The sequence below is a fragment of the Entelurus aequoreus genome, linkage group LG08, assembly GCF_033978785.1.
Source record: "Entelurus aequoreus isolate RoL-2023_Sb linkage group LG08, RoL_Eaeq_v1.1, whole genome shotgun sequence".
Classification (NCBI taxonomy): Eukaryota; Metazoa; Chordata; class Actinopteri; order Syngnathiformes; family Syngnathidae; genus Entelurus; species Entelurus aequoreus.
Genome location: NC_084738.1, coordinates 78,731,115 through 78,752,948, shown reverse-complemented (window position 1 = coordinate 78,752,948; position 21,834 = coordinate 78,731,115). Strand labels below are relative to the sequence as shown.

General features: G+C 38.9%; 1 protein-coding gene across 1 annotated transcript in view; it reads right to left on the bottom strand.

Annotated features, from left to right (window-relative positions):
• The window catches only part of LOC133655242 (partitioning defective 6 homolog gamma-like), a 62,260-nt gene that overhangs the window by 31,337 nt on the left and 9,089 nt on the right, over positions 1–21,834 (bottom strand). Inside the window, exon 2 of the mRNA XM_062055215.1 lies at positions 2,379–2,601. Within this exon, the coding sequence (XP_061911199.1) occupies positions 2,379–2,601 (223 nt within the window). The remainder of the gene's footprint in view (positions 1–2,378; positions 2,602–21,834) is intronic.

Here is a 21,834-nt window from a genome sequence, read left to right as displayed (position 1 = left end):
GAACTTTTCCCTGATTAAATTAACACGTAAAAAACAGTGATACTGTTACTGTAAATCAAACGTTAGTGCAATCACAATATAGTAACACTCGAAATAGTGCAGAGCAATAACAATATATCAATAACTCAACAGTGCTCAAACGTTAATGTCACAAAACACAACACACAAAATACACATGGAAAGCTCACTTTATGAAGTTATTCCTCATCCACGAATCCCTCGAATTCTTCTTCTTCAGTGTCCGAATTAAACAGTTGGGCGGATACGGCTCCGTTTCGTCGAAGTCGTCATTAATTGAGTCAGTGTCGCTGTTGCTCTATTCCCGTGTTCTACTGCGTGACTGATTGTCCTTAAGTTTAAACTCTGCGTCGTAAGCGTGTCTCTTAAAAGAGCCATTTTGGGGTCTTTACATAAACAAACAAATGGAAATCAAAACGGCACGCCTCGCGCAGTCATATATCCCAGCATGCACCGCGCGCTTCTTCTTCTTCTACGGGGGCGGCTGCTTACCGTAGAAGAACTTCTTCTTCTACGGGGGAAAATGAAGACGGGGGAAAATGAAGTCGGCGGCTGCTTACCGTAGTTGCGATTGATTGATTGATTGAAACTTTTACCTGTTGGAGGCTCAATATTGGTCCATATATAAGGCGCACTGTCAGCTTTTGACAAAATTGGAGGTTTTTAGGTGCGCCTTATAGTGCGGAAAATACGGTACTAGTTTTCTAGCCCTTTCAGGCTCCATTGTCAGAGAAAAGGACGCCATTTTTTAAAAATCACTCTACAGATAGCCTTTTAACTCAAATGTGAAGGGAAACGTGAATGTTCCTTTCTGTGTTTTTCTACTGTACTGTATATAGTTGTGTGTGTGTGTGTGTGTGTGTGAGGTCTTCCAAGCAGGTGGTCCACCGACACCCGATTGCTCACTCTTAGTCATCTGTGCTAGCGTTGTAGTGGCGCTGGCTGACACAGACATTACATTAGCAACAACACTGACACATAAGGGTACTCGCACCCACACAAATGTCTTTGTCTACTGGTTAACAATCAGCTGCAGTGACGGCTGAAGATTATGAAGCATCACCACGTCCGTGTTGTTTTTTGTTTTTTATGTCACTTGGAAATAAAACAAGATGAGAAAGAATGGCTGATGCAAAGAGTGCAAACACTTTTTTAAAATGCATTCTAAATACATAAATAAACGTAAACATTAGTCCGCTTACAGCGGAGCCAATGGGAGCTCCACTATTCCGCCTATAAAATCCGATAAATAACCATTTAAAAAGCAGCAACTATACTCCAATTACATTTCGTGACCTAAATATTAACCAAGTATTGGTCATAGTGTTATTATAAGCGCTAACGCAGACAAACTATTGATAACGGCGACCTGATCACTTCTGTGTGTGCCTATGTTTATATCATCGAGTGGTCTGCTGCTTCCTCGCTTCACTTCTACATGCAAGTTTATGCTAGATCATGCCTCTCACCCGAAAAGTAGATGGCTGAGGAGCTCATCCAACAAGTTGGGACACTTTGACAGCCATTTAGGACCTGGAACTGGCGAGAACAGCACCAAAAGCGCTTGTCTGACTTTCTTCATGTTTCGAATTGGCTACAGTTGCCTTAAGGTTGTTCTGTCATTAGTTACCCAAAACACAACCCAATGTCTTGTATACTTTTTAAGTACCTAATAAAAACTGCAAGGTGGTAGCCGGACAACAATTGCAACAGCGGCCTGAGGCGCACACAATGCTCATCATTACAATTCCAAGGAAGGATGGTGTGTTGGGAAGAACATGAATAGTCAAGACCTCATTAGCATACGCATTGACTTACTATCTAGGTATTAAGCGACCAAGAGCACTTCCCACTCGGGCCACTGAGGTACCGTCTTTATCCAAACGGAGGGCGCTCGGCGAGGAGTCTTTTCTTTTCATGCCGATCTTTTGTCTCTGAGTAATGTCTGGTATGCCGGGATACAAGCTTTGCTCAATGACCTGATTTCTATGGCCTCTGTCTGTGTGTGTGTGTGTGTGTGTGTGTGTGTGTGTGCGCCTGCAAGCCCTTCCTTTGGATAAGACAGAGGGCTTACCCAGGCAGACAGACACTGGCCGAGACACATTCAGCCAATCAGACGGCAGTAAACACAAGAAGCCTTATATGAAGTAAACAAAAAAGGCCTGGCCGTCCAGCAGCGGGAAGAGGCACATAATTAGATTAGGAAATATTCTCCATAGCACTTACCAGCCTCGATGCATTTATTGTAATAAAAAGTCATTTGTAAAAGGTTTACATCTTGTCAGGCAACTGAAAATCAATATTTATCCAAGAGATAATCTAGTTGAAGACATTGAAAGGATCAAAGTCCAACATCCTACCTTGTCTCTGGATGAAAACCCTAAGCAGGGGGTGTGCAGTCGACACAGCCTTGCAGAAGTTGTCGTCGTTGTTGATGGGCAGCAGGTCACCGTGGACGTCGGCATACCCGATCATCACTTCCATGTTGGCAATGCGATGGACGTGAAGGATGAGCTTGTAGAACTCCTCAAACTTTCCGGGCTTGAGCCGGTCCACTGAGAAGCGGCGAAATTCTGCCCCATACTGAGGAGGAAAACACTAATTAGAGAGGAGAGTTGGCAAATTCAATCACCGTGGTACCAAAACGTAACTTTTTTAGCATTGTATAGCTTAGCATCGCACCTACAATCGATTGCTAACCCATTAAAAATAAACATCTTAATTCTGAGTTCTAATTTGAAATTATTATTGCTAGGTTTTCACAGGATATTATATACACATTATAATCCATATAGGAAGGGTTGTCAAACTAATTTTAGTTCGGGGGCCACATGGACAAAAATCTACTCCCAAGTGGGCTGGACTGGTGAAATCGCAGCATGATAACTTAAAAATAGTTTGCTAATTCTCCTCAAATGGTTCACTAACATCATACGTTTTTGTTTTTTACATATGTAGCATAATCTGCAAAGATACAAATAATTGCTATTGCGACATCTAGTGGACACATTTAGAACAGCAGTTTCTTTCATTCAAAAGTTTCGGCTCATTCTTATACTTAGCAAACTCACCCCGCAGGCCGGATAAAACCTGTTTGCTGGCCTTATCCGGCCTGTGGGCCGTACGTTTGACACCATGATATAGCGAATGCTAATTTAGCGCGAAAGCAGCTTTTTGTGAAATTATGCCTGAACTGAACTAGCAATTTGATGAACTAGTATTATGCTCATCTTGTTGAGCTAATGTGATGCTAAATAGATTAGCATAAAGATAGCTCATTATGAAGCTATCCATTTTATTTCATTCTTACTAAGCTACCTCATGGCCATGGCTGCAAAGCCTCAGCTTTGAGTGTGACAGTCACACAATTTAACCCTTTCTAACACCACATACCAGACTTGACATTTCTCCCGCACATATTTCCCCACTCACTACTCTGTAATAAAAAAATGTTTTCATGATAATGAACTTTGGCACTCGCGGCTTGCCGTGACTGACCAAGCAGACCAATGTCATCAGTCCCCTGAGCCTAAATCTAACCAACCATGAAAGGCACCACACATTACAAACAAATCAGAAGCACCGTAAAGCGGGTCTTGCCTGAGGTTTGGCGAGGCCTTCGTTGCAGAGAGGACAGCACCGGCAGGCGGCTGCGCCCGTCAAGTGTCATTGCTACAATCCGTGGGGGTATCAACTTAAATATTTTGGCGGTAAGGCATATAGTGGCGGTATATCATCAAATACTACTCAATTGCCAAGGAGAAGATGAAAAGTTTTGGATAGATAATAGGAGATGTTTTAAAAAAAAGTTTAATTGATATTAATATACCAATTTCTGGAATGCTAGAGCGGATGTACGACATTGCAAACATGTATATGCAATTATTAAATAGTTGAAGTTTAAATCATTATCAGATAGAAAACTGTACTGAGGAAAAGTATTCAAAATATATACAGATGCGTATAAAACGATAAAAAATTAAGTAGAAGCTTCAGCAATTATTCCACAAGAAAAAAGTTTTAAATAAAATTTAAAACACTTACGGGGGTAATAATAGCAATTTACATAGCAGTTATTTGGACACAGACAAATAAAGTACAAACCCGTTTCCATATGAGTTGGGAAATTGTGTTAAATGTAAATATAAACGGAATACAATGATTTGCAAATCATTTTCAACCCATATTCAGGTGAATATGCTACAAAGACAACATATTTGATGTTCAAACTGATAAATATTTTTTTGTTGTTGCAAATAATCATTAACTTTAGAATTTGATGCCAGCAACACGTGACAAAGAAGTAGGGAAAGGTGGCAATAAATACTGATAAAGTTGAGGAATGCTCATCAAACACTTATTTGGAACATCTCACAGGTGAACAGGCAAATTGGGAACAGGTGGGTGCCATGATTGGGTATAAAAGTAGATTCCATGAAATGCTCAGTCACTTTGTCAACAAATGCATGAGCAAATTGTTGAACAGTTTAAGAAAAAACTTTCTCAACCAGCTATTGCAAGGAATTTAGGGATTTCACCATATACGGTCCGTAATATCATCAAAGGGTTCAGAGAATCTGGAGAAATCACTGCACGTAAGCAGCTAAGCCCGTGACCTTCGATCCCTCAGGCTGTACTGCATCAACAAGCAACATCAGTGTGTAAAGGATATCACCCCATGGGCTCAGGAACACTTCAGAAACCCACTGTCAGTAACTACAGTTGGTCGCTACATCTATAAGTGCAAGTTAAAACTCTCCTATGCAAGGCGAAAACCGTTTATCAACAACACCCAGAAACGCTGTCGGCTTCGCTGGGCCTGAGCTCATTTAAGATGACCTGATACAAAGTGGAAAAGTGTTCTGTGGTCTGACGGGTCCACATTTTAAATTGTTTTTGGAAACTGTGGACGTCGTGTCCTCCGGACCAAAGAGGAAAATAACCATCTGGATTGTTATAGGCGCAAAGTTGAAAAGCCAGCATCTGTGATGGTATGGGGGTGTATTAGTGCCCAAGACATGGGTAACTTACACATCTGTAAAGGCGCCATTAATGCTGAAAGGTACATACAGGTTTTGGAGCAACATATGTTGCCATCCAAGCAACGTTACCATGGATGCCCCTGCTTATTTCAGCAAGACAATGCCAAGCCACGTGTTACATCAACGTGGCTTCATAGTAAAAGAGTGCGGGTACTAGACTGGCCTGCCTGTAGTCCAGACCTGTCTCCCATTGAAAATGCGTGGCGCATTATGAAGCCTAAAATACCACAACGGAGACCCCCGGACTGTTGAACAACTTAAGCTGTACATCAAGCAAGAATGGGAAAGAATTCCACCTGAGAAGCTTAAAAAATGTGTCTCCTCAGTTCCCAAAGGTTTACTGAGTGTTGTTAAAAGGAAAGGCCATGTAACACAGTGGTGAACATGCCCTTTCCCAACTACTTTGGCACGTGTTGCAGCCATGAAATTCTAAGTTAATTATTATTTGCAAAAAAAAAATAAAGTTTATGAGTTTGAATATCAAATATCTTGTCTTTGTAGTGCATTCAATTGAATATGGGTTGAAAAGGATTTGCAAATCATTGTATTCCGTTTATATTTACATCTAACACAATTTCCCAACTCATATGGAAACGGGGTTTGTAAGTTAAGTTGTGTACTTTTACTTATAGCTTCAGAAACAAGACATGATTTAATATATGAAATAGTTCCAAACATTTTTTAAAGAAATAAAGCTGGATGTGGGGTAAGTATGTGGTAAAGTCAATAAAACAAATGGGAGGATGATTGGAATAAAGAAAGAAAATATAAGCAGTAACAATGTCCAGAGGAGTGTAACAGTAAAAAAGAGGAGGTAATACTAGGAAAAAAGAAGATAGCCTTACTAGAATGAGGTTAGGACATACATATTATAGCTGAAATGAAATTAATAGGGTAAACAAACAGAAAATGTAGAGCTTGTATTAATACTAGAGGTTGAAATCTTTGGGAATCTCACAATTTGATTACGATTACGGAACTAGGATTCCATCACAAATCCATTATTAATGCATCTTTACATTTATGTATATTGATGAAGTTTTACATTTATTTTTGTTTTACTAAATAATAAGGCTGAAACGACGCGTCGACGTCATCGGTTACGTAAATACGTTGACGCCGTTTTTGTGCGTCGACGCGTCGCATATTTACGTCACACTACCGTCATGGCGAAGCGCAAAGCAGACGATCAAAGCAGACGATGCGAGCGGTGCGAGCGAGGGGGAAAAATCACGCCAAAAGTCGTCAAAAGTGTGGAAGTATTTCAATACACAGCCTAATAATGTTGTTGAATGCACACTGTGTCGAGCGTAAATGGCCTATCATAGCAGCACAACGGCTATGAACGAACATTTGAAAAGAAAACCATCAACCATCAACTAGTCAATCGTCCGCGTGAGCATACGTTGTCATCATTACACAAAAACATGAATGTGTCATTTGTAGGGATGATGTTTGATAAGGAATTATCGAGTTCGAGCCTATTATCGAATCCTCTTATCGAACCGATTCCTTATCGATTCTCTTATCGAGTCCAGATAGGTTGTTGTATATGGAAAAAAACACACAATATTTGGTTTAACAAAAGCTCACTTTTATTATATAATAAAAAATAAAATCTAATAAATAAATAAATATTGACTGTTACCCACCTAAAAAAATAAAAAACCATAAATAAATATTGACTGTTGTTACCCAAAGTATATTAAGTGGGATTTTTCAGAGAAACAAATATATACAGTAACACAAAAACAAGCTGTCTCTGTGATCACTATAGGTGTATAAATAATAATATAGTGTTAAATAAAATCAGTCCCTTGGGCACAAAACTGAAAATAATACAGCTCTCCAAAAAGTGCACTTCTGCTGCTATTTGACATAACTGTTTGTTATGATGCTTTGACATTTTTGCACTTTATTTCTTTATTGAAAGAAAATTCTATGAAGAGAAAAGTTCTTTGCAAATGTGGTTACAATGCTAATAAATGAAAAGTTAAAGCTAAAAAAAGAAATACACTTTATTGAGTTAACATTATTTCTTTATGGGGGCAAAATGTTATGAGCTAGAGAATATAACTACACTACCCAGCATGCAACGGGAGTTACGAGCATGCGCGGTAGCCCCGAAAAGTGCTGCATGTTGCCACGCTGTGAAAGTAAACGTCAAGAACTCAGCCAACACGCCTCGTCTGCATTATTTATAATTAGACAGACAACACATCTACAGTGTGATTTTGTTTTGTTTACAAGGAAAGAAAAACAAAAGTTAAAAAAGGGAGATATGTTGTATATATATGTATGTGCTGCGGTTGTTTTAAGAACGTTGCGACAGCTGCCGTAAAGGAGGTGCGTTGCTATGTTTCCGGTTGGTCGTAAAAGTGTTCGTCATGTGTTTTACCCTGCTAAAATCTCTCAGTAAAGTTATTCGATGGATTATAGCTTTTGTTTTGAACTTTATTACACCTTGGAGCGCTTTTTCCCGTCCATTGTTTTCCTGCTTTCGCTATCTGCGCCTAATGATTGAGCTACGTGACGTCATTTATTGTGATGTCCCACGGAGCATTTCTGGTCGGGACGGGATTCGAATAAAGAATCAACTCTTTTTCTTTACTATAGTGGTCTCGATAACGGGTACCGGTTCTCAAAAAGGGATTCGAGTCCGAGGACTCGGTTCTTTTCTTATCAAACAACCGGGAAAACCGGTTTCGAGTATCATCCCTAGTCATTTGTATCTGCTAGGGGTGTAACGGTACGCGTTTTGTATTGAACCGTTTCGGTACGGGGCTTTCGGTTCGGTACGGGGGTGTACCGAACGAGTTTCTAAGCTAAAGCTAACTTTAGCTGCTAAAGTCTTAACAAGCTGCTTCGCTCCTGCCTCTGTCTCAGCACGCAGCATTGTCCCACCCACACAACCATCTGATTGGTACACACGAAGCATTATCAGCCAATCAGCAGTGCGTATTCAGAGCGCATGTAGTCAGCGCTTCAGCGTGGAGTAGATAGGTGTTTAGCAGGTGAGCATCAGGCAGCGGACTCTCCCCAAATGATAATAAACACCTCCCAGTCAACTACTAGTAACATCACTATGAGCCCGTTGACCTTCTAGAAACTTAAACTGCAGCTCAGCTCACTCGCAGTCCTGGCTTGAGGTGAAGGCTAATTACATCTCAGTTCCAGCCACATCGACCCCTTCTGAGCGCCTATTTATATAAGAAAAGAACCAGAGCATGTAGACATGCTAACCTTTCTTCATTACAACTGTTAGTCACTCACTGGAATGAGTAGAATTGGTTATTGTGTACTGTGTTGGACTGGATGTTTATTTTGCACATTTTAAAAGCAATACTTAATGTCTACAGTGCTCCAGAATATTTAGATTGGCACTTTTTTGTATTGGATGTTTATCTTTATTTTTGCACATTTTAGCAAATAAGCAATACTTTCACTTTTGTTGAAATGTTTACACTGTTGTTACAGAATATTTCGTTTTACACTTTTTTGTATTGGATGTTTATCTTTATTTTTGCACATTTTAAAGCAAAATAAGCAATACTTTTACTTTTGAAATGCTTATACTATTGCAGAATATTAAGATTTGCACTGGATGTTGACTTTTATATTTGCACATTAAAAAGCAAATAAGTTACTTTTAATTTTGTTAAAAGTTAAAAGTTTTAAATGTTTACATTGTTACAGAATATTTAGTCATGTTGTTGTCAATGTTGACTGAGTGGCCATACTTCTTTTTTTTGTAAATAAAAGCCATGCCTTTCGAAAAAAACTGGCCTACATTTATTTTTTCATCTTCATTTTGAATAAAAAAGTAATTGGTAAAAGTAAAAATAATCTATAGATTAATCGAAAAAATAATCTATAATTAACCGATTAATCGGAAAAAAAATCTATAGAATAATCGATAGAAAAATAATCGTTAGCTGCAGCCTTACTAAATAAGCATTCATCACTTTAAAAACAGTGCATTTGTAATGAGAAAAAGTTTAATTAATTCCCATTACATTATTTAAATGAATAGAAATGTGTGCAAAACTGGAACATGCGTGCCCTAAAATACAGGAGAAGGTCTGATCTCTTGGTGCGGTAGCTCGCAGTCAGCCAAACATAGAACTGTCTGCATTACTCTACTTGCAATAAATAAATAATCGATTATTGACGTTTACTAATCTATTTTAGATTAGCCCATGTCCGAATTCCAATGCATCTAAAAATCGATTATTTTATTAAAATATATTAATTAACATTAATATATATTAACATATGTTGCTTCAAAACATGCATGTACCTTTCAGCATTAATGGTGCCTTCACAGGTGTGTAAGTTACCCATGCTTTGGGCACTAATACACCCCCATACCATCACAGATGCTGGCTTTTGAACTTTGCGCCTAAAACAATCTGGATGGTTCTTAACCTCGTCATTCCGGAGGACACGACGTCCAGTTTCCAAAAACTATTTGAAATGTGGACTCGTTAGACCACAGAACACTTTTACACTTTGCATCAGTCCATTTTAGATGAGCTTGGGCCCAGCGAAGCCGGCGGCGTTTCTGGGTGTTGTTGATAAATGGCTTTCGCTTTGCATAGTAGAGTTTCAACTTGCCCTTACAGATGTAGCGACAAACTGTTTAGTTCCTATCTGTTTCTGAACATACGAATAGGGTACGAACATTAGTTGAAAAGAAAAGATAAGTGCGGCGAAGGAATACAGTCAGTTTGAAAAAAAAAAAAAAAAAAAGCCATATTGTTGAGGTGACTTATCCTGTTTTATCCACAATTTCTTCGCTCTCCGCAGAACTCATTTTTACGCTCTTCTCACTCCATACAGACAACCAACAACAAGACAGCAAGATGGCGCAACCAAACATGATAATTGATACTGTAACGCGATTGGCTGCTTAGTGTGTCCCTCACTGATCACTTCCTGTTTTGCTAGCTTTCTAGACCACGAGTGCCTTTGTTCATGCTACCGACCATGCTTCATTAATTCCGGTTTCTTCCGACAAAAAACCTAAATAAATATATTGAACATTTTATCAAACACATTTTTTATTGATATCGATTACGTGTCTGTCACGATATATATACTGAACTCATGTCGTTTCATTAGCCGAGCCCCTTATTTTAAATAACTTTGGATAAATTGTCAGGATATCAACCTTTTTAGTGTCTGAGAGTGGTAATTTGACATCAAATAAGAAGAAAATTAAAAATGTTAAAAGCATAATTCACTGTGGTACTAAAAAAAGATCTTTGGGAAAGGAATTTTTAAAAGGATAACATGCATCAACAACAGTAGTTGTGTCCCACCCACACATTCACAGTTTGTGCAAGAATTGTGCTGATGCTTTCTTTCCCAGGCGAGGTCATCAAAGCACCAATGAGGCCGCCACTGAAGGTCAGAACAGGGTCATCGAGTGACTCAGACAAAAAAGGCGAGATACCGCGCCGAGGTCACAAAAGCACGCCTCGATAGAGCAAAACAAGACTCCATTACAGACAGACAATCCTTATGTTGTGAATAAAATATATTTTGAGACATGAAGGACTCCTCCAGTCATTTCACTGAGGAGGCTTCTTGACAAACAGGTTGGTTCAAGAAAACGTTAAAAAAGTAAGTGAAAGTGCTTCTCCAACGTGCCCGAACACGACTCCAACTAAAGCCAAACCGAAGGATGCATCACTCAGACATGTTTCACCATCACCTCCTCAACTATCAGGACAAGGTGATACAAACAAGTGGAAACGTGTGTAAACGACATGTGCTATTCTCGTTTTTCTCATGCGGTTATCATGCCTATAGTTTTCGCCTATTGTGCATTTTATCGCTGCGTACTAACCTGGAGTGGAACTAGTTAAAATGCAATATGCCATAATACAATGTTAAAGGCCTACTGAAACCCACTACTACCGACCACGCAGTCTGATAGTTTATATATCAATGATGAAATCTTAACATTGCAACACATGCCAATACGGCCGGGTTAGATTAGTAAAGCGCAATTTTAAATTTCCCGCGAAATATCCTGCTGAAAACGTCTCGGTATGATGACGTTTGCGTGTGACGTCACGGATTGTAGCGGACATTTTGGGACACCATTGTGGCCAGCTATTAAGTCGTCTGTTTTCATCGCAAAATTCCACAGTATTCTGGACATCTGTGTTGGTGAATCTTTTGCAATTTGTTTAATGAACAATGGAGATAGCAAAGAAGAAAGCTTTAGGTGGGAAGCGGTGTATTAGCGGCCGGCTGCAGCAAAACAAACACGTAGCGGCTACGTTGTAGCCGGTGTTTCATTGTTTACATTCCCGAACGATGACAGTCAAGCTTTACCATTGGCCTGTGGAGAACTGGGACAACATAGACTCTTACCAGGAGGACTTTGAGTTGGATACGCGTTACAGTGAGTACGCAGCTGCGGCTTCCAAACATTTGATCCCTTGCCCGTACGTGCGTGCCGCTATGTGCATGTCACGTACGTAACTTTGGGGAAATATATGTGCTGTGTGAACTTTGGGGAGGTGAACGGTACTTTGGGCTGTGGGATTGAGTGTGTTGTGCGGGTGTTTGATTTGTATTGGCGGGTTATATGGACGGGAGGGGGGAGGAGTTTGTAATGTGGGATTAATTTTTGGCATATTAAATATAAGCCTGGTTGTGTTGTGGCTAATAGAGTATATATATGTCTTGTGTTTATTTACTGTTTTAGTCATTCCCAGCTGAATGTCAGGTCCCACCCGCCTCTCACAGCATCTTCCCTATCTGAATCGCTTCCACTGCCCTCTAGTCCTTCACTCTCACTTTCCTCATCAACAAATCTTTCATCCTCGCTCAAATTAATGGGGAAATCGTCGCTTTCTCGGTCCGAATCGCTCTCGCTGCTTGTGGCCATGATTGTAAACAATGTGCAGATGTGAGGAGCTCCACAACCTGTGACGTCACGCTACTTCCTGTACAGGCAAGGCTTTTTTATCAGCGACCAAAAGTTGCAAACTTTATTTTTGATGTTCTCTACTAAATCCTTTCAGCAAAAATATGGCAATATCGCGAAATTATCAAGTATGACACATAGAATGGATCTGCTATCCCCGTTTAAATAAGAAAATCTCATTTCAGTAGGCGTTTAACACCTTTGTACAAATAAGTACAGTTGTACACTTTTTTCAAATGTGTTTATTCTGTAAAGGAATGAGTTAAATGTTTAAAATGACTGGTTAATAGTGCTGTTATGAAGTGCAATGTCAGCACTATTTTTTTCCCTGCAATTTCAAATGCACTTGTTTTAATAAATAAATATAGCGTTTTAAAAGCATACACAATCTGTGTAAATATATTAGTCTGTGGCTAAAAGGACTTGAAAGGACTCGAAACTCAAAATGCAGGACTTTGGACTTGACTTGAGACTTGCCAGTCTTGACTTTGGACTTGACTCGGGACTTGCCTGTCTTGACTCGGGACTTGACTCGATACTTGAGGGCAAAGACTTGAGACTTACTTATGACTTGCAAAACAATGACTTGGTCCCACCACTGGTGAGTGCTATTCACAGTTTAACCCTTTGGGAGACCTGGGACCTTTGGGAGTCTTTTTTTTATTGTTTTTGAAGATGAAATCGTGCACCAAAATGTTTATTTTAAAAAGGTTCTGGCCAAAGGAGTTGTAAAGGAATTAATCTCAAAATTTGCATTGTCCGTTCTTTGCAAAGTTATTTTCAGCACAAGCTATTGAGTGATTATACATGGGAATTCCCCTTAGGGATGATATTAAAAGTTAAAGTGCCAATGATTGTCACACACACACTAGGTGTGGCGAAATTATTCTCTGCATTTGACCCATCACCCTTGATCACCCCCTGGGAGGGGAGGGGAGCAGTGAGCAGCAGCGGTGGCCGCGCCCAGGAATCATTTTTTGTTAAGAAATTATCGATGTCGATGCCATTATCGAATCCTCTTATCGAACAGATTCCTTATCGGATCTCTTATCAAATCCAGATAGTGCACACACAACAACCTGAGTTCCAAAAGCCGTTGATGTTATGTGACTGGGCCGGCACAATGTTTATATGGAGTAAAAGCAGACGTGACTGAGGACAGGTTCTCCTGATAATTTTATATATATATATATATATATATATATATATATATATATATATATATATATATATATATATATATATATATATATATATATATATATATATATATATATATATATATATATATATCTACATCCTGAAAATATGCAAACAAAACTGTGTTTAGATAATTGATACTTCAAATTTGCATAAATAAATCTTAAGGAATATAACATAACTTGGCTTCTGAGAGCATCAAAATGTAATGAATAAAATGTTAAAGCTGTTGATAAACAAGCAATTATTCTAATCATTAAATATGGTATCTTTAAATGAATTATTATGGTCATTTAAAATTAATTATTTCAAATATGTATATGTATAATTCTATGGCTGGATGTAATAAGGAGTCAGAAAAAATACAAATAAAACAATTTTGATGTTTTTAGCAAAATATAGTAAAAATGTATTTAGTTATTTTTTTTAAAAATTAATAAATATATTTATTTTTAGGTAAGATAAACATAAAACAATTTATCTCTATTCTGGATGATTTAGTTCTTGTCACCCTGTTGTCCTCCCGTCTCTTCCCCGAGGATGGCTCCATGAGCTGGGCAAACGCCTGGAGATGCCCTACGTCAACAACACGGTCGGCGGCCCGTTGGTGCACAGCTCGTACATCGCCGCCCTCTACTTCACCCTCAGCAGCCTGACCAGTGTCGGCTTTGGCAACGTGTGCGCCAACACGGACGCCGAGAAGATCTTCTCCATCTGCACCATGCTCATCGGCGGTATGCCAGACGCCTCGTATGGAATAACGTGATTGGGCAGGCACGCTGTTTATATCATGGGAAAGCGGACGTGAAAAAAGGCTGTCCTCACTCAGGTCCGCATGGAGCTGGAGGGGGCGTGGCCTCCAGCTCCGGCTGAAAATCAGGAGATTTTCGGGAGAATATTTGTCCCTGGAGGTTTTAGGGAGAGGCGCTGAATTTCGGGAGTCTCCCGGAAAATTCGGAAGGGTTGGCAAGTATGTCAAAAAATAATGTGAGTACATTGATAAATACTTCAATAAAGTACAACCGAACTCAGCTTTGCTCCTGCTGCCTTTTTAAAACAGTGTGCATGCATGCTATCGTATGTTTTAAGCTAGAGTATGTTTAACCATGCCTGCCCCCAAAAATACGCTGCGCCTTATTTATGCGTTAAATACAGAAATAGCACCCGTAACTGACAGGGCGCTTTTTAATACGGTGCGCCCTATGGTCGCGAAAACACGGTACAGCGGCTTCGATAACGGGAACCGGTTCTCAAAAAGGGATTCGAATCCATGGAATCGGTTCTTTTCTTATCGGAGCATCGGGAGAACCGGTTTTCGAACATTCTGCCTAGTTCCCCGGGACCGTTTTCCCCACATTGACTCCCTTAGTAGTGACCATTTTCGGCAGGTGCGACTTATACTCCGGTGCGACTTATACTCCGAAAAATACGGTACTGCAAACCTGTTAATTTATAACGATTTTTCAAGGAAAACTGGAATAATCCAAGCATTTATCTTTGAAATACGTGTAAATCCTATTAGAAGTGCAATTTGAACCCTTCAACCACTAGATAGCACCAGAGTACCATAGAGCAGTGGTCCCCAATCACCGGGCCGTGGCCCGCTACTGGTCCGTGGATCGATTGGTACCGGGCCGCACAAGAAATTAAAAAAATAAATTAAAAAATATTTATTTATTTTATTTTTTTATTAAATCAACATAAAAAACACAAGATACACTTACAATTAGTGCACCAACCCAAAAAACCTCCCTCCCCCATTTACACTCATTCGCACAAAAGGGTTGTTTCTTTCTGTTATTAATATTTCTGGTTCCTACATAATATATCAATATAGATCAATACAGTCTGCAGGGATACAGTCCGTAAGCACACGATTGTATTTCTTTATGACAAAAAAAGAAAAAAAATACCATACACCCCCCCACCCCCGGTCCGTGGGACAATTTTTCAAGCGTTAACCGGTCCGCAGCTACAAAAAGGTTGGGGACCACTGCCATAGAGTACCATATATTCATATTAGACCAGGGGTGTCAAGGTCAAGGCCCGCAAATTAATTATCTATGGCCCCGGAATTATATTTGATTAGTATTGGAATCAGCACGCAGGCCACAGCCGCTTGCTGCTGTTTTGCACACACCAATCAGTGTTGGCGCTAGGAATTTTCAAAATGGGGTCCAAGGGACGGACCCATCAAGTCATAAAAATGGGGTCCCACAGTACATTTTTGGGGTCCCACTTTTTTGTAAGCGTTTTGAAAACAAATGATAAATGTATGCATTAACCTGTTATATCTCACATTCTATTTGTGTTTTGGAAAAAGGTTTTCATAGACGTTAATTCATCCATCCATCCATTTTCTACCGCTTATTCCCTTCGGGGTCACGGGGGGCGCTGGAGCCTATCTCAGCTACAATCGGGCGGAAGGCGGGGTACACCCTGGACAAGTCGCCACCTCATCACGGGGCCAACACAGATAGACAAACAATATTCACACTCACATTCACACACTAGGGCCAATTTAGTGTTGCCAATCAACCTATCCCCAGGTGCATGTCTTTGGAGGTGGGAGGAAGCCGGAGTACCCGGAGGGAACCCACGCAGTCACGGGGAGAACATGCAAACTCCACACAGAAAGATCCCGAGGCCGGGATTGAACTCACGACTACTCAGGACCTTCGTATTGTGAGGCAGACGCACTAACCCCTCTCCCACCGTGCTGCCCATAGACGTTAATTCATTTTTAAAAAATAATACAAAAGAAAACAAATGTTTATGCGTATGTAAATTAATTCAGTTATAAACATTCATTCACTTTCTTCTTTCCTTCATCGATCTAAACTTTACCGCTGCTGGTATTTTTTTCTATTTTTATTGTAATATTTTCAGAATGTGTTTGTTCTATTTTTGGCCAAAGTAATTCAAAGAAAACAATCTGAAGTTGTCTTTATTCTTTAGTTTTAATGCCATGATTTTAATAGTCCGGCCCGGGTGTGCACAGATTTTCCTCCATGCGACCCCTGAGCTAAAATGAGTTTGACACCCCTGTATTAGATGCATAGTTGCTTTGAATCTGCCAACATAAAAACGATGTTGGTGAGATGGTGGTGACATAGGACTTGAGAGGATGTGGTTTCATTCATATTGCGAGTGCATGAATATTGCATAGTTTTTGTTTTGCCATAAAAAAAAAAGGGTTTTTGTTCACAAAAAAGGCATCAAACATAAAATAAAAATACTTTATATCTATGGATAGATCTAATTTAAGCATTGAAAGTAAAACAAAATATATATATATTGTATATTGCTTACTTCTAAGTAGGGTTGGGTATCGTTTGAATTCGAACGATTCCGATTGCGATTCCTGACGATTCTCGATTCCGATTCTTTTAAGAGGCAGGGTCAAAAAAAAGTTTAGGATATTTTAAATGAGCTAGCTAACCTACAGTCTTTCTGAATGAAATAGTCTGACATTCTCCATCAATTTTAATTCTATTAACTTTTTATGAACTTTACTATAAATTCCTCACAGGGCTGCTTTCAACTAGAATATAAATATCAAATCTATGAACTTGAATATAAATATTATGAATTATGAATACATTTTCCCAGGGGTACACTTTCCTCAAGAGAGCTTTATTTTTGAAAACCTCATGAAAACACATTTACACATAAGTGTATGATGCTGCAGGAAACCTCATGAAAACACATTTACACACACAAGTGTATGATGCTGCAGGTACTTAAAAATGTTACCGTGCTCCCACTGATGGGCTAACCTGGTGCAGAAAAGCAAATAAACAATTAGAAACAACTTGCAAAACCCAGTCCAGATTAGCAGCAGGTACAGTATAAAATCAGAGACAGTTCTTGTTAAGGAAAATGACCACATCCGCCTTCTCAGGCAGGATGCGTGAGTGTTCTGGACAGATAGTGTCTCCTGCTGTGGAAAATACATGTTTGCTAGGTGTGGAAGAAGCTTGAACGCATAAATAGGAGAAAGCGAGATCTGACAGCAAAGGATAAGTCTTTTGTTGGTTCCACCGGACCACCACCATGCAGCAGGGTCGTCAGACATAAGTATCGGTGGAACATCCTGGTACATCTGCAGCTCTCTCTCCACTCGTTTCTTGATGGACATGGAGCTCTGTTATTTCGCGGTTATTTCATTTTTTTTGTAAAGTAAAGCCACACTTTCGACCGCCGACGCCCGCTATCCATGCTTGAGCTTGACTGACTTCTTCGTTGGTGTTCAGCGGCTTCTTCTTCCGGTTCGTCTGACATATTTTTTTCCGGTCGGCGGACTGGTATCGAAAATAGGAATCGAAATTTAAACTTTTCAACGATTCCGGGAGAATCGGAAAGTTAGTCCCGGTTCCAATTGATACCCAACCCTACTTCTAAGACATATGGCTGAAACCCTTTTGGGACTTTAACATTCACCACATTTAGGGGATCCCCAAGGGTTAACATTATCAACTCAATATTTAAACTTAGTTCCTTATTCTCTCTTTTGGCATACAAGTGTTTGGGCAAAACAAAGCAGTGCATAATAACTAAAATAAAATCAAAAACTACTATCTACTTCTCTTTTTATTACTTAGTCTGTGTTATATGTGTTTTATGTTGCACGATTGCACCAAGAAAAATTCCTAGTTTGTGAACCCGTTCTCAAACAATGGCAATAAAACTATTCTGATTCTGATTTCAAACATTTGGTTTTTCCAAAGTCCTCCTGTGTCCAGGGAATTATTCCATGAGTTTGTAAATATTAACAAAGACAAAACTATTTTTGAGAGAAAAAAAAATATCTACCCAATTACGCTAGTATCGAGCATATACTGATACTACACACCACCAAATTTATGGATTGATTTGCCTCCTCTAACATGTCTTACCGACAGTGACAAAGCTGACACAGCAACAGTTATATATCCTCTCTCCAGATGCTTATTAATACACTTGTTAATATCTGCTCACATTCTGCTGTAACATGGTTCCATCTACATTTCTTAAACTTTACAAAGCACCTACTTTTTGGTGTTGTTACAAACTAGGCCTAAAATCTATATCGCGATACATATTGCAGCCTCCTGCTATAACGATATACACTACCGTTCAAAAGTTTGGGGTCACATTGAAATGTCCTTATTTTTGAAGGGAAAGCACTGTACTTTTCAATGAAGATAACTTTAAACTAGTCTTAACTTTAAAGAAATACACTCTATACATTGCTAATGTGGTAAATGACTATTCTAGCTGCAAATGTCTGGTTTTTGGTGCAATATCTACATAGGTGTATAGAGGCCCATTTCCAGCAACTATCACTCCAGTGCTCTAATGGTACAATGTGTTTGCTCATTGGCTCAGAAGGCTAATTGATGATTAGAAAACCCTTGTGCAATCATGTTCACACATCTGAAAACAGTTTAGCTCGTTACAGAAGCTACAAAACTGACCTTCCTTTGAGCAGATTGAGTTTCTGGAGCATCACATTTGTGGGGTCAATTAAACGCTCAAAATGGCCAGAAAAAGAGAACTTTCATCTGAAACTCGACAGTCTATTCTTGTTCTTAGAAATGAAGGCTATTCCACAAAATTGTTTGGGTGACCCCAAACTTTTGAACTGTAGTGTATACCACAATATTTTTGGGATAATAGAAGCATTTCATAAGGGGTTACAAAGGCTCCTAGTTTGGCTGCTGTCGTATGCAGCAACATACTGTGTTGTGTAATATTTACTCAAAACTATTATTAATCCACTTGCTCATTTACTGTTAATAACCGGTTACTTTCTGTTGCAACATGGCTCTAGCTACACTTATGTTAAAATGTAATAAACACTTAGTCTTCTGTTTGGATACTTAATATTAGTTTTAGGCGATACTACAAATGTGGGTACTGATCTTATACCAAGTAGCTACAGGGGCAGTATTGGGCACATCTATGCTGATACTTCAACTTTTCAATATCATTTAATGATACAATTTTTTATAACAACTATAATCAGACAATAACAGTACAGCGGCATAACAATATTAATTAATACTTAAATTAATAAATCATTTGTTTTCGCCCTGTGAGCCCTCCTGTATCGAGGGACTTATTACCTGAGTTTGTAAACACTACAAACAATGAACAAATATCTGTCTAACCATGCACTGTAGTATCAACCTGATACAACACTTGGTATTGTTACTGTTGATATTTGTATCAATCCGCCCATCGCTGTTTACATTCAAAAGCGCGAGCTTAGCAGTGTGTAGTGTAGCATGTTTAGCTATTCATCGTCCTGCAATGATGATACTTGGAAGACACAGTTTATTTGCCACCAAGGAGGCGAGGATTAGTGACTTAGAAGTAGCATTGACGATGTGTTTGTTCGCTTGTAAAAGTTGCTGAACACAGCTTGAAGGTTTCATCAACATACATTATCACGACGAAACGATAGTATTAAAAACTATCGTCAGACAAATTTATATCATATATCGCCCAACCCTACTTAGCGGTTAGCTTAGCAAACCTGCTCCTGGCTTGTGCTCTGTGTGTAACATGTTTAGTCTCATCATCCAGTGATAATGATACTAAGAAATGTAGTTAATTTGGCATAATGTAGGTGATTTTTAGCTTAGGGGAGCGGCTGCACACTGTGTATGGAGACCCATAAATAGCTGCTAGCCGCTTGTCAGCCGGGGGACTAAAATTAAATACTAAGTGGATCGACATTAAAAGTCAATCGTCAATGGAGATCACATATTTTTTTCACAAAAATCGGATGATAAAAACTTATCGGTCGAAACATTCCCAGGAGGTTTTGGTTGATGGCAGCCATGATGTTTTAACCAGTCGAGATCAAATTACACATATATGCTTGTTCGTCCCCTAAAGACATGTACCAAATTTGATTGTGATTCAGCAAAACAGTGGGTCTTATGTATACCAGTTCATTGAGCTGTTTGAGAAATTTCAAGTCATTCTGACAGATGGGGTTGAATAACAGCTCATGGTGTATTTGTCAAAAAATATTATATCACCAGCAAGACAGTCGGGGTACATGTTTTGACAAATGTTCACACTTTTGTGTGATAGTCCAGGACTTATTTTTCAGCATCACTGTAAGTAAATTTGTGAGGCAAAACAACAATATTTTTCAAAATTAGGGTGCTTTAGTGACAGACTTCTGTTCAAGACTGGAACATATTTTTTTCCTCCCCTGACCCAAAATGGGTTGCAAGACTGAGTAAAACGCTGTAAACTAGTTTAATGATCCAGTAGCGAAAGCTCTTTTGGATCAGTGTAGACAGATGTCAGTTATCTTACGATTGGAAATAAACGATATACTGTATTTCAATTAGAGCTGTCAAAGTTAACAAAATATCATCGCTTTAATCATATGTAAACGCAGATTAAGTGCGCAATTTATTTTGAGCGTACATGCTCATTTACCTTGACCGCGATTGGTTACCTGAAAAGCTGATAAAAGGTTGCTTAACTGAGTGATCAGGTCAATGAATGAATACATACATACATACATGCATATACTGTATGTATGTATGTGTATGTGTATATATATATATATATATATATATATATATATATATATATATATTAGGGTTGGGCGACATAATGATATACTCGATATATCGCAGGTTTGTATCTGTACGATATAGAAAATGACTATATCGTGATATTCGAGTATACGTTCTCACGCAGTTGCTTTTAGCTGCTGGCATTACACTACAGCAGGGGTCACCAACCTTTTTGAAACCAAGGGCTACTTCTTGGGTACTGATTAATGCGAAGGGCTACCAGTTAGATACACACTTAAATAAATTGCCAGAAGTAGCCAATTTGCTCAATTTACCTTTAACTCTGTTATTATTAATAATTAATGATATTTATCTTTGTGGAAACACTGATCATCTTAATGATTTCTCACAATAAATATATATAGAAACAGATAAATATCAATATGCAACACTTTATTTTTATATTTTCTCTAAGTGCACATTTTTCAAATTGAACATTTTCAAATGATCACTTCTAAGACAGTCTTGTGAAATCACAATATCCCATTTTAACTAGCTAGCCACTAACATTTTTTAACAAATCATGAATTACTTTGCACCATGTTTGTACAAATAATAACTCATGTAAAATACAAAAGTAAACTCTCAAATTTTTAAATCATGTCACACTTTGAACTGGACACCAAATCTGTTATCTGTTTCTTTGTCAGTTAGTGGGAAGCCTGGCATTGCATGCTGTTAACTAGTGTGTTGTACTCTGGTGTGTAACTTGACACTGCAACTCTGAGTGAGTCTTGCAGATGTGCATCAGTGAGGCGTGTTCTGTGTTTGTTCTTGATGAAGTTCATGTCAGAAAAGGCTGATTCACAAAGATAAGATTTTTCCTCATTGTTTGCGGAACCTTCTTAATCCTTTGGACATATTTTCACAGCAATCTGGCCTTAAGCTTAATTATGATAAATGTAAAATGTTAAGGATCGGAAATCTAAAGGGAACGTCCTTTCGAATGGAATGTAAAGTGCCTGTTTTGTGGACAGATGGACCAGTTAACATACTTGGTGTTGTTGTCCCAGAAAATCTGGAAGATCTAGGCCAGGGG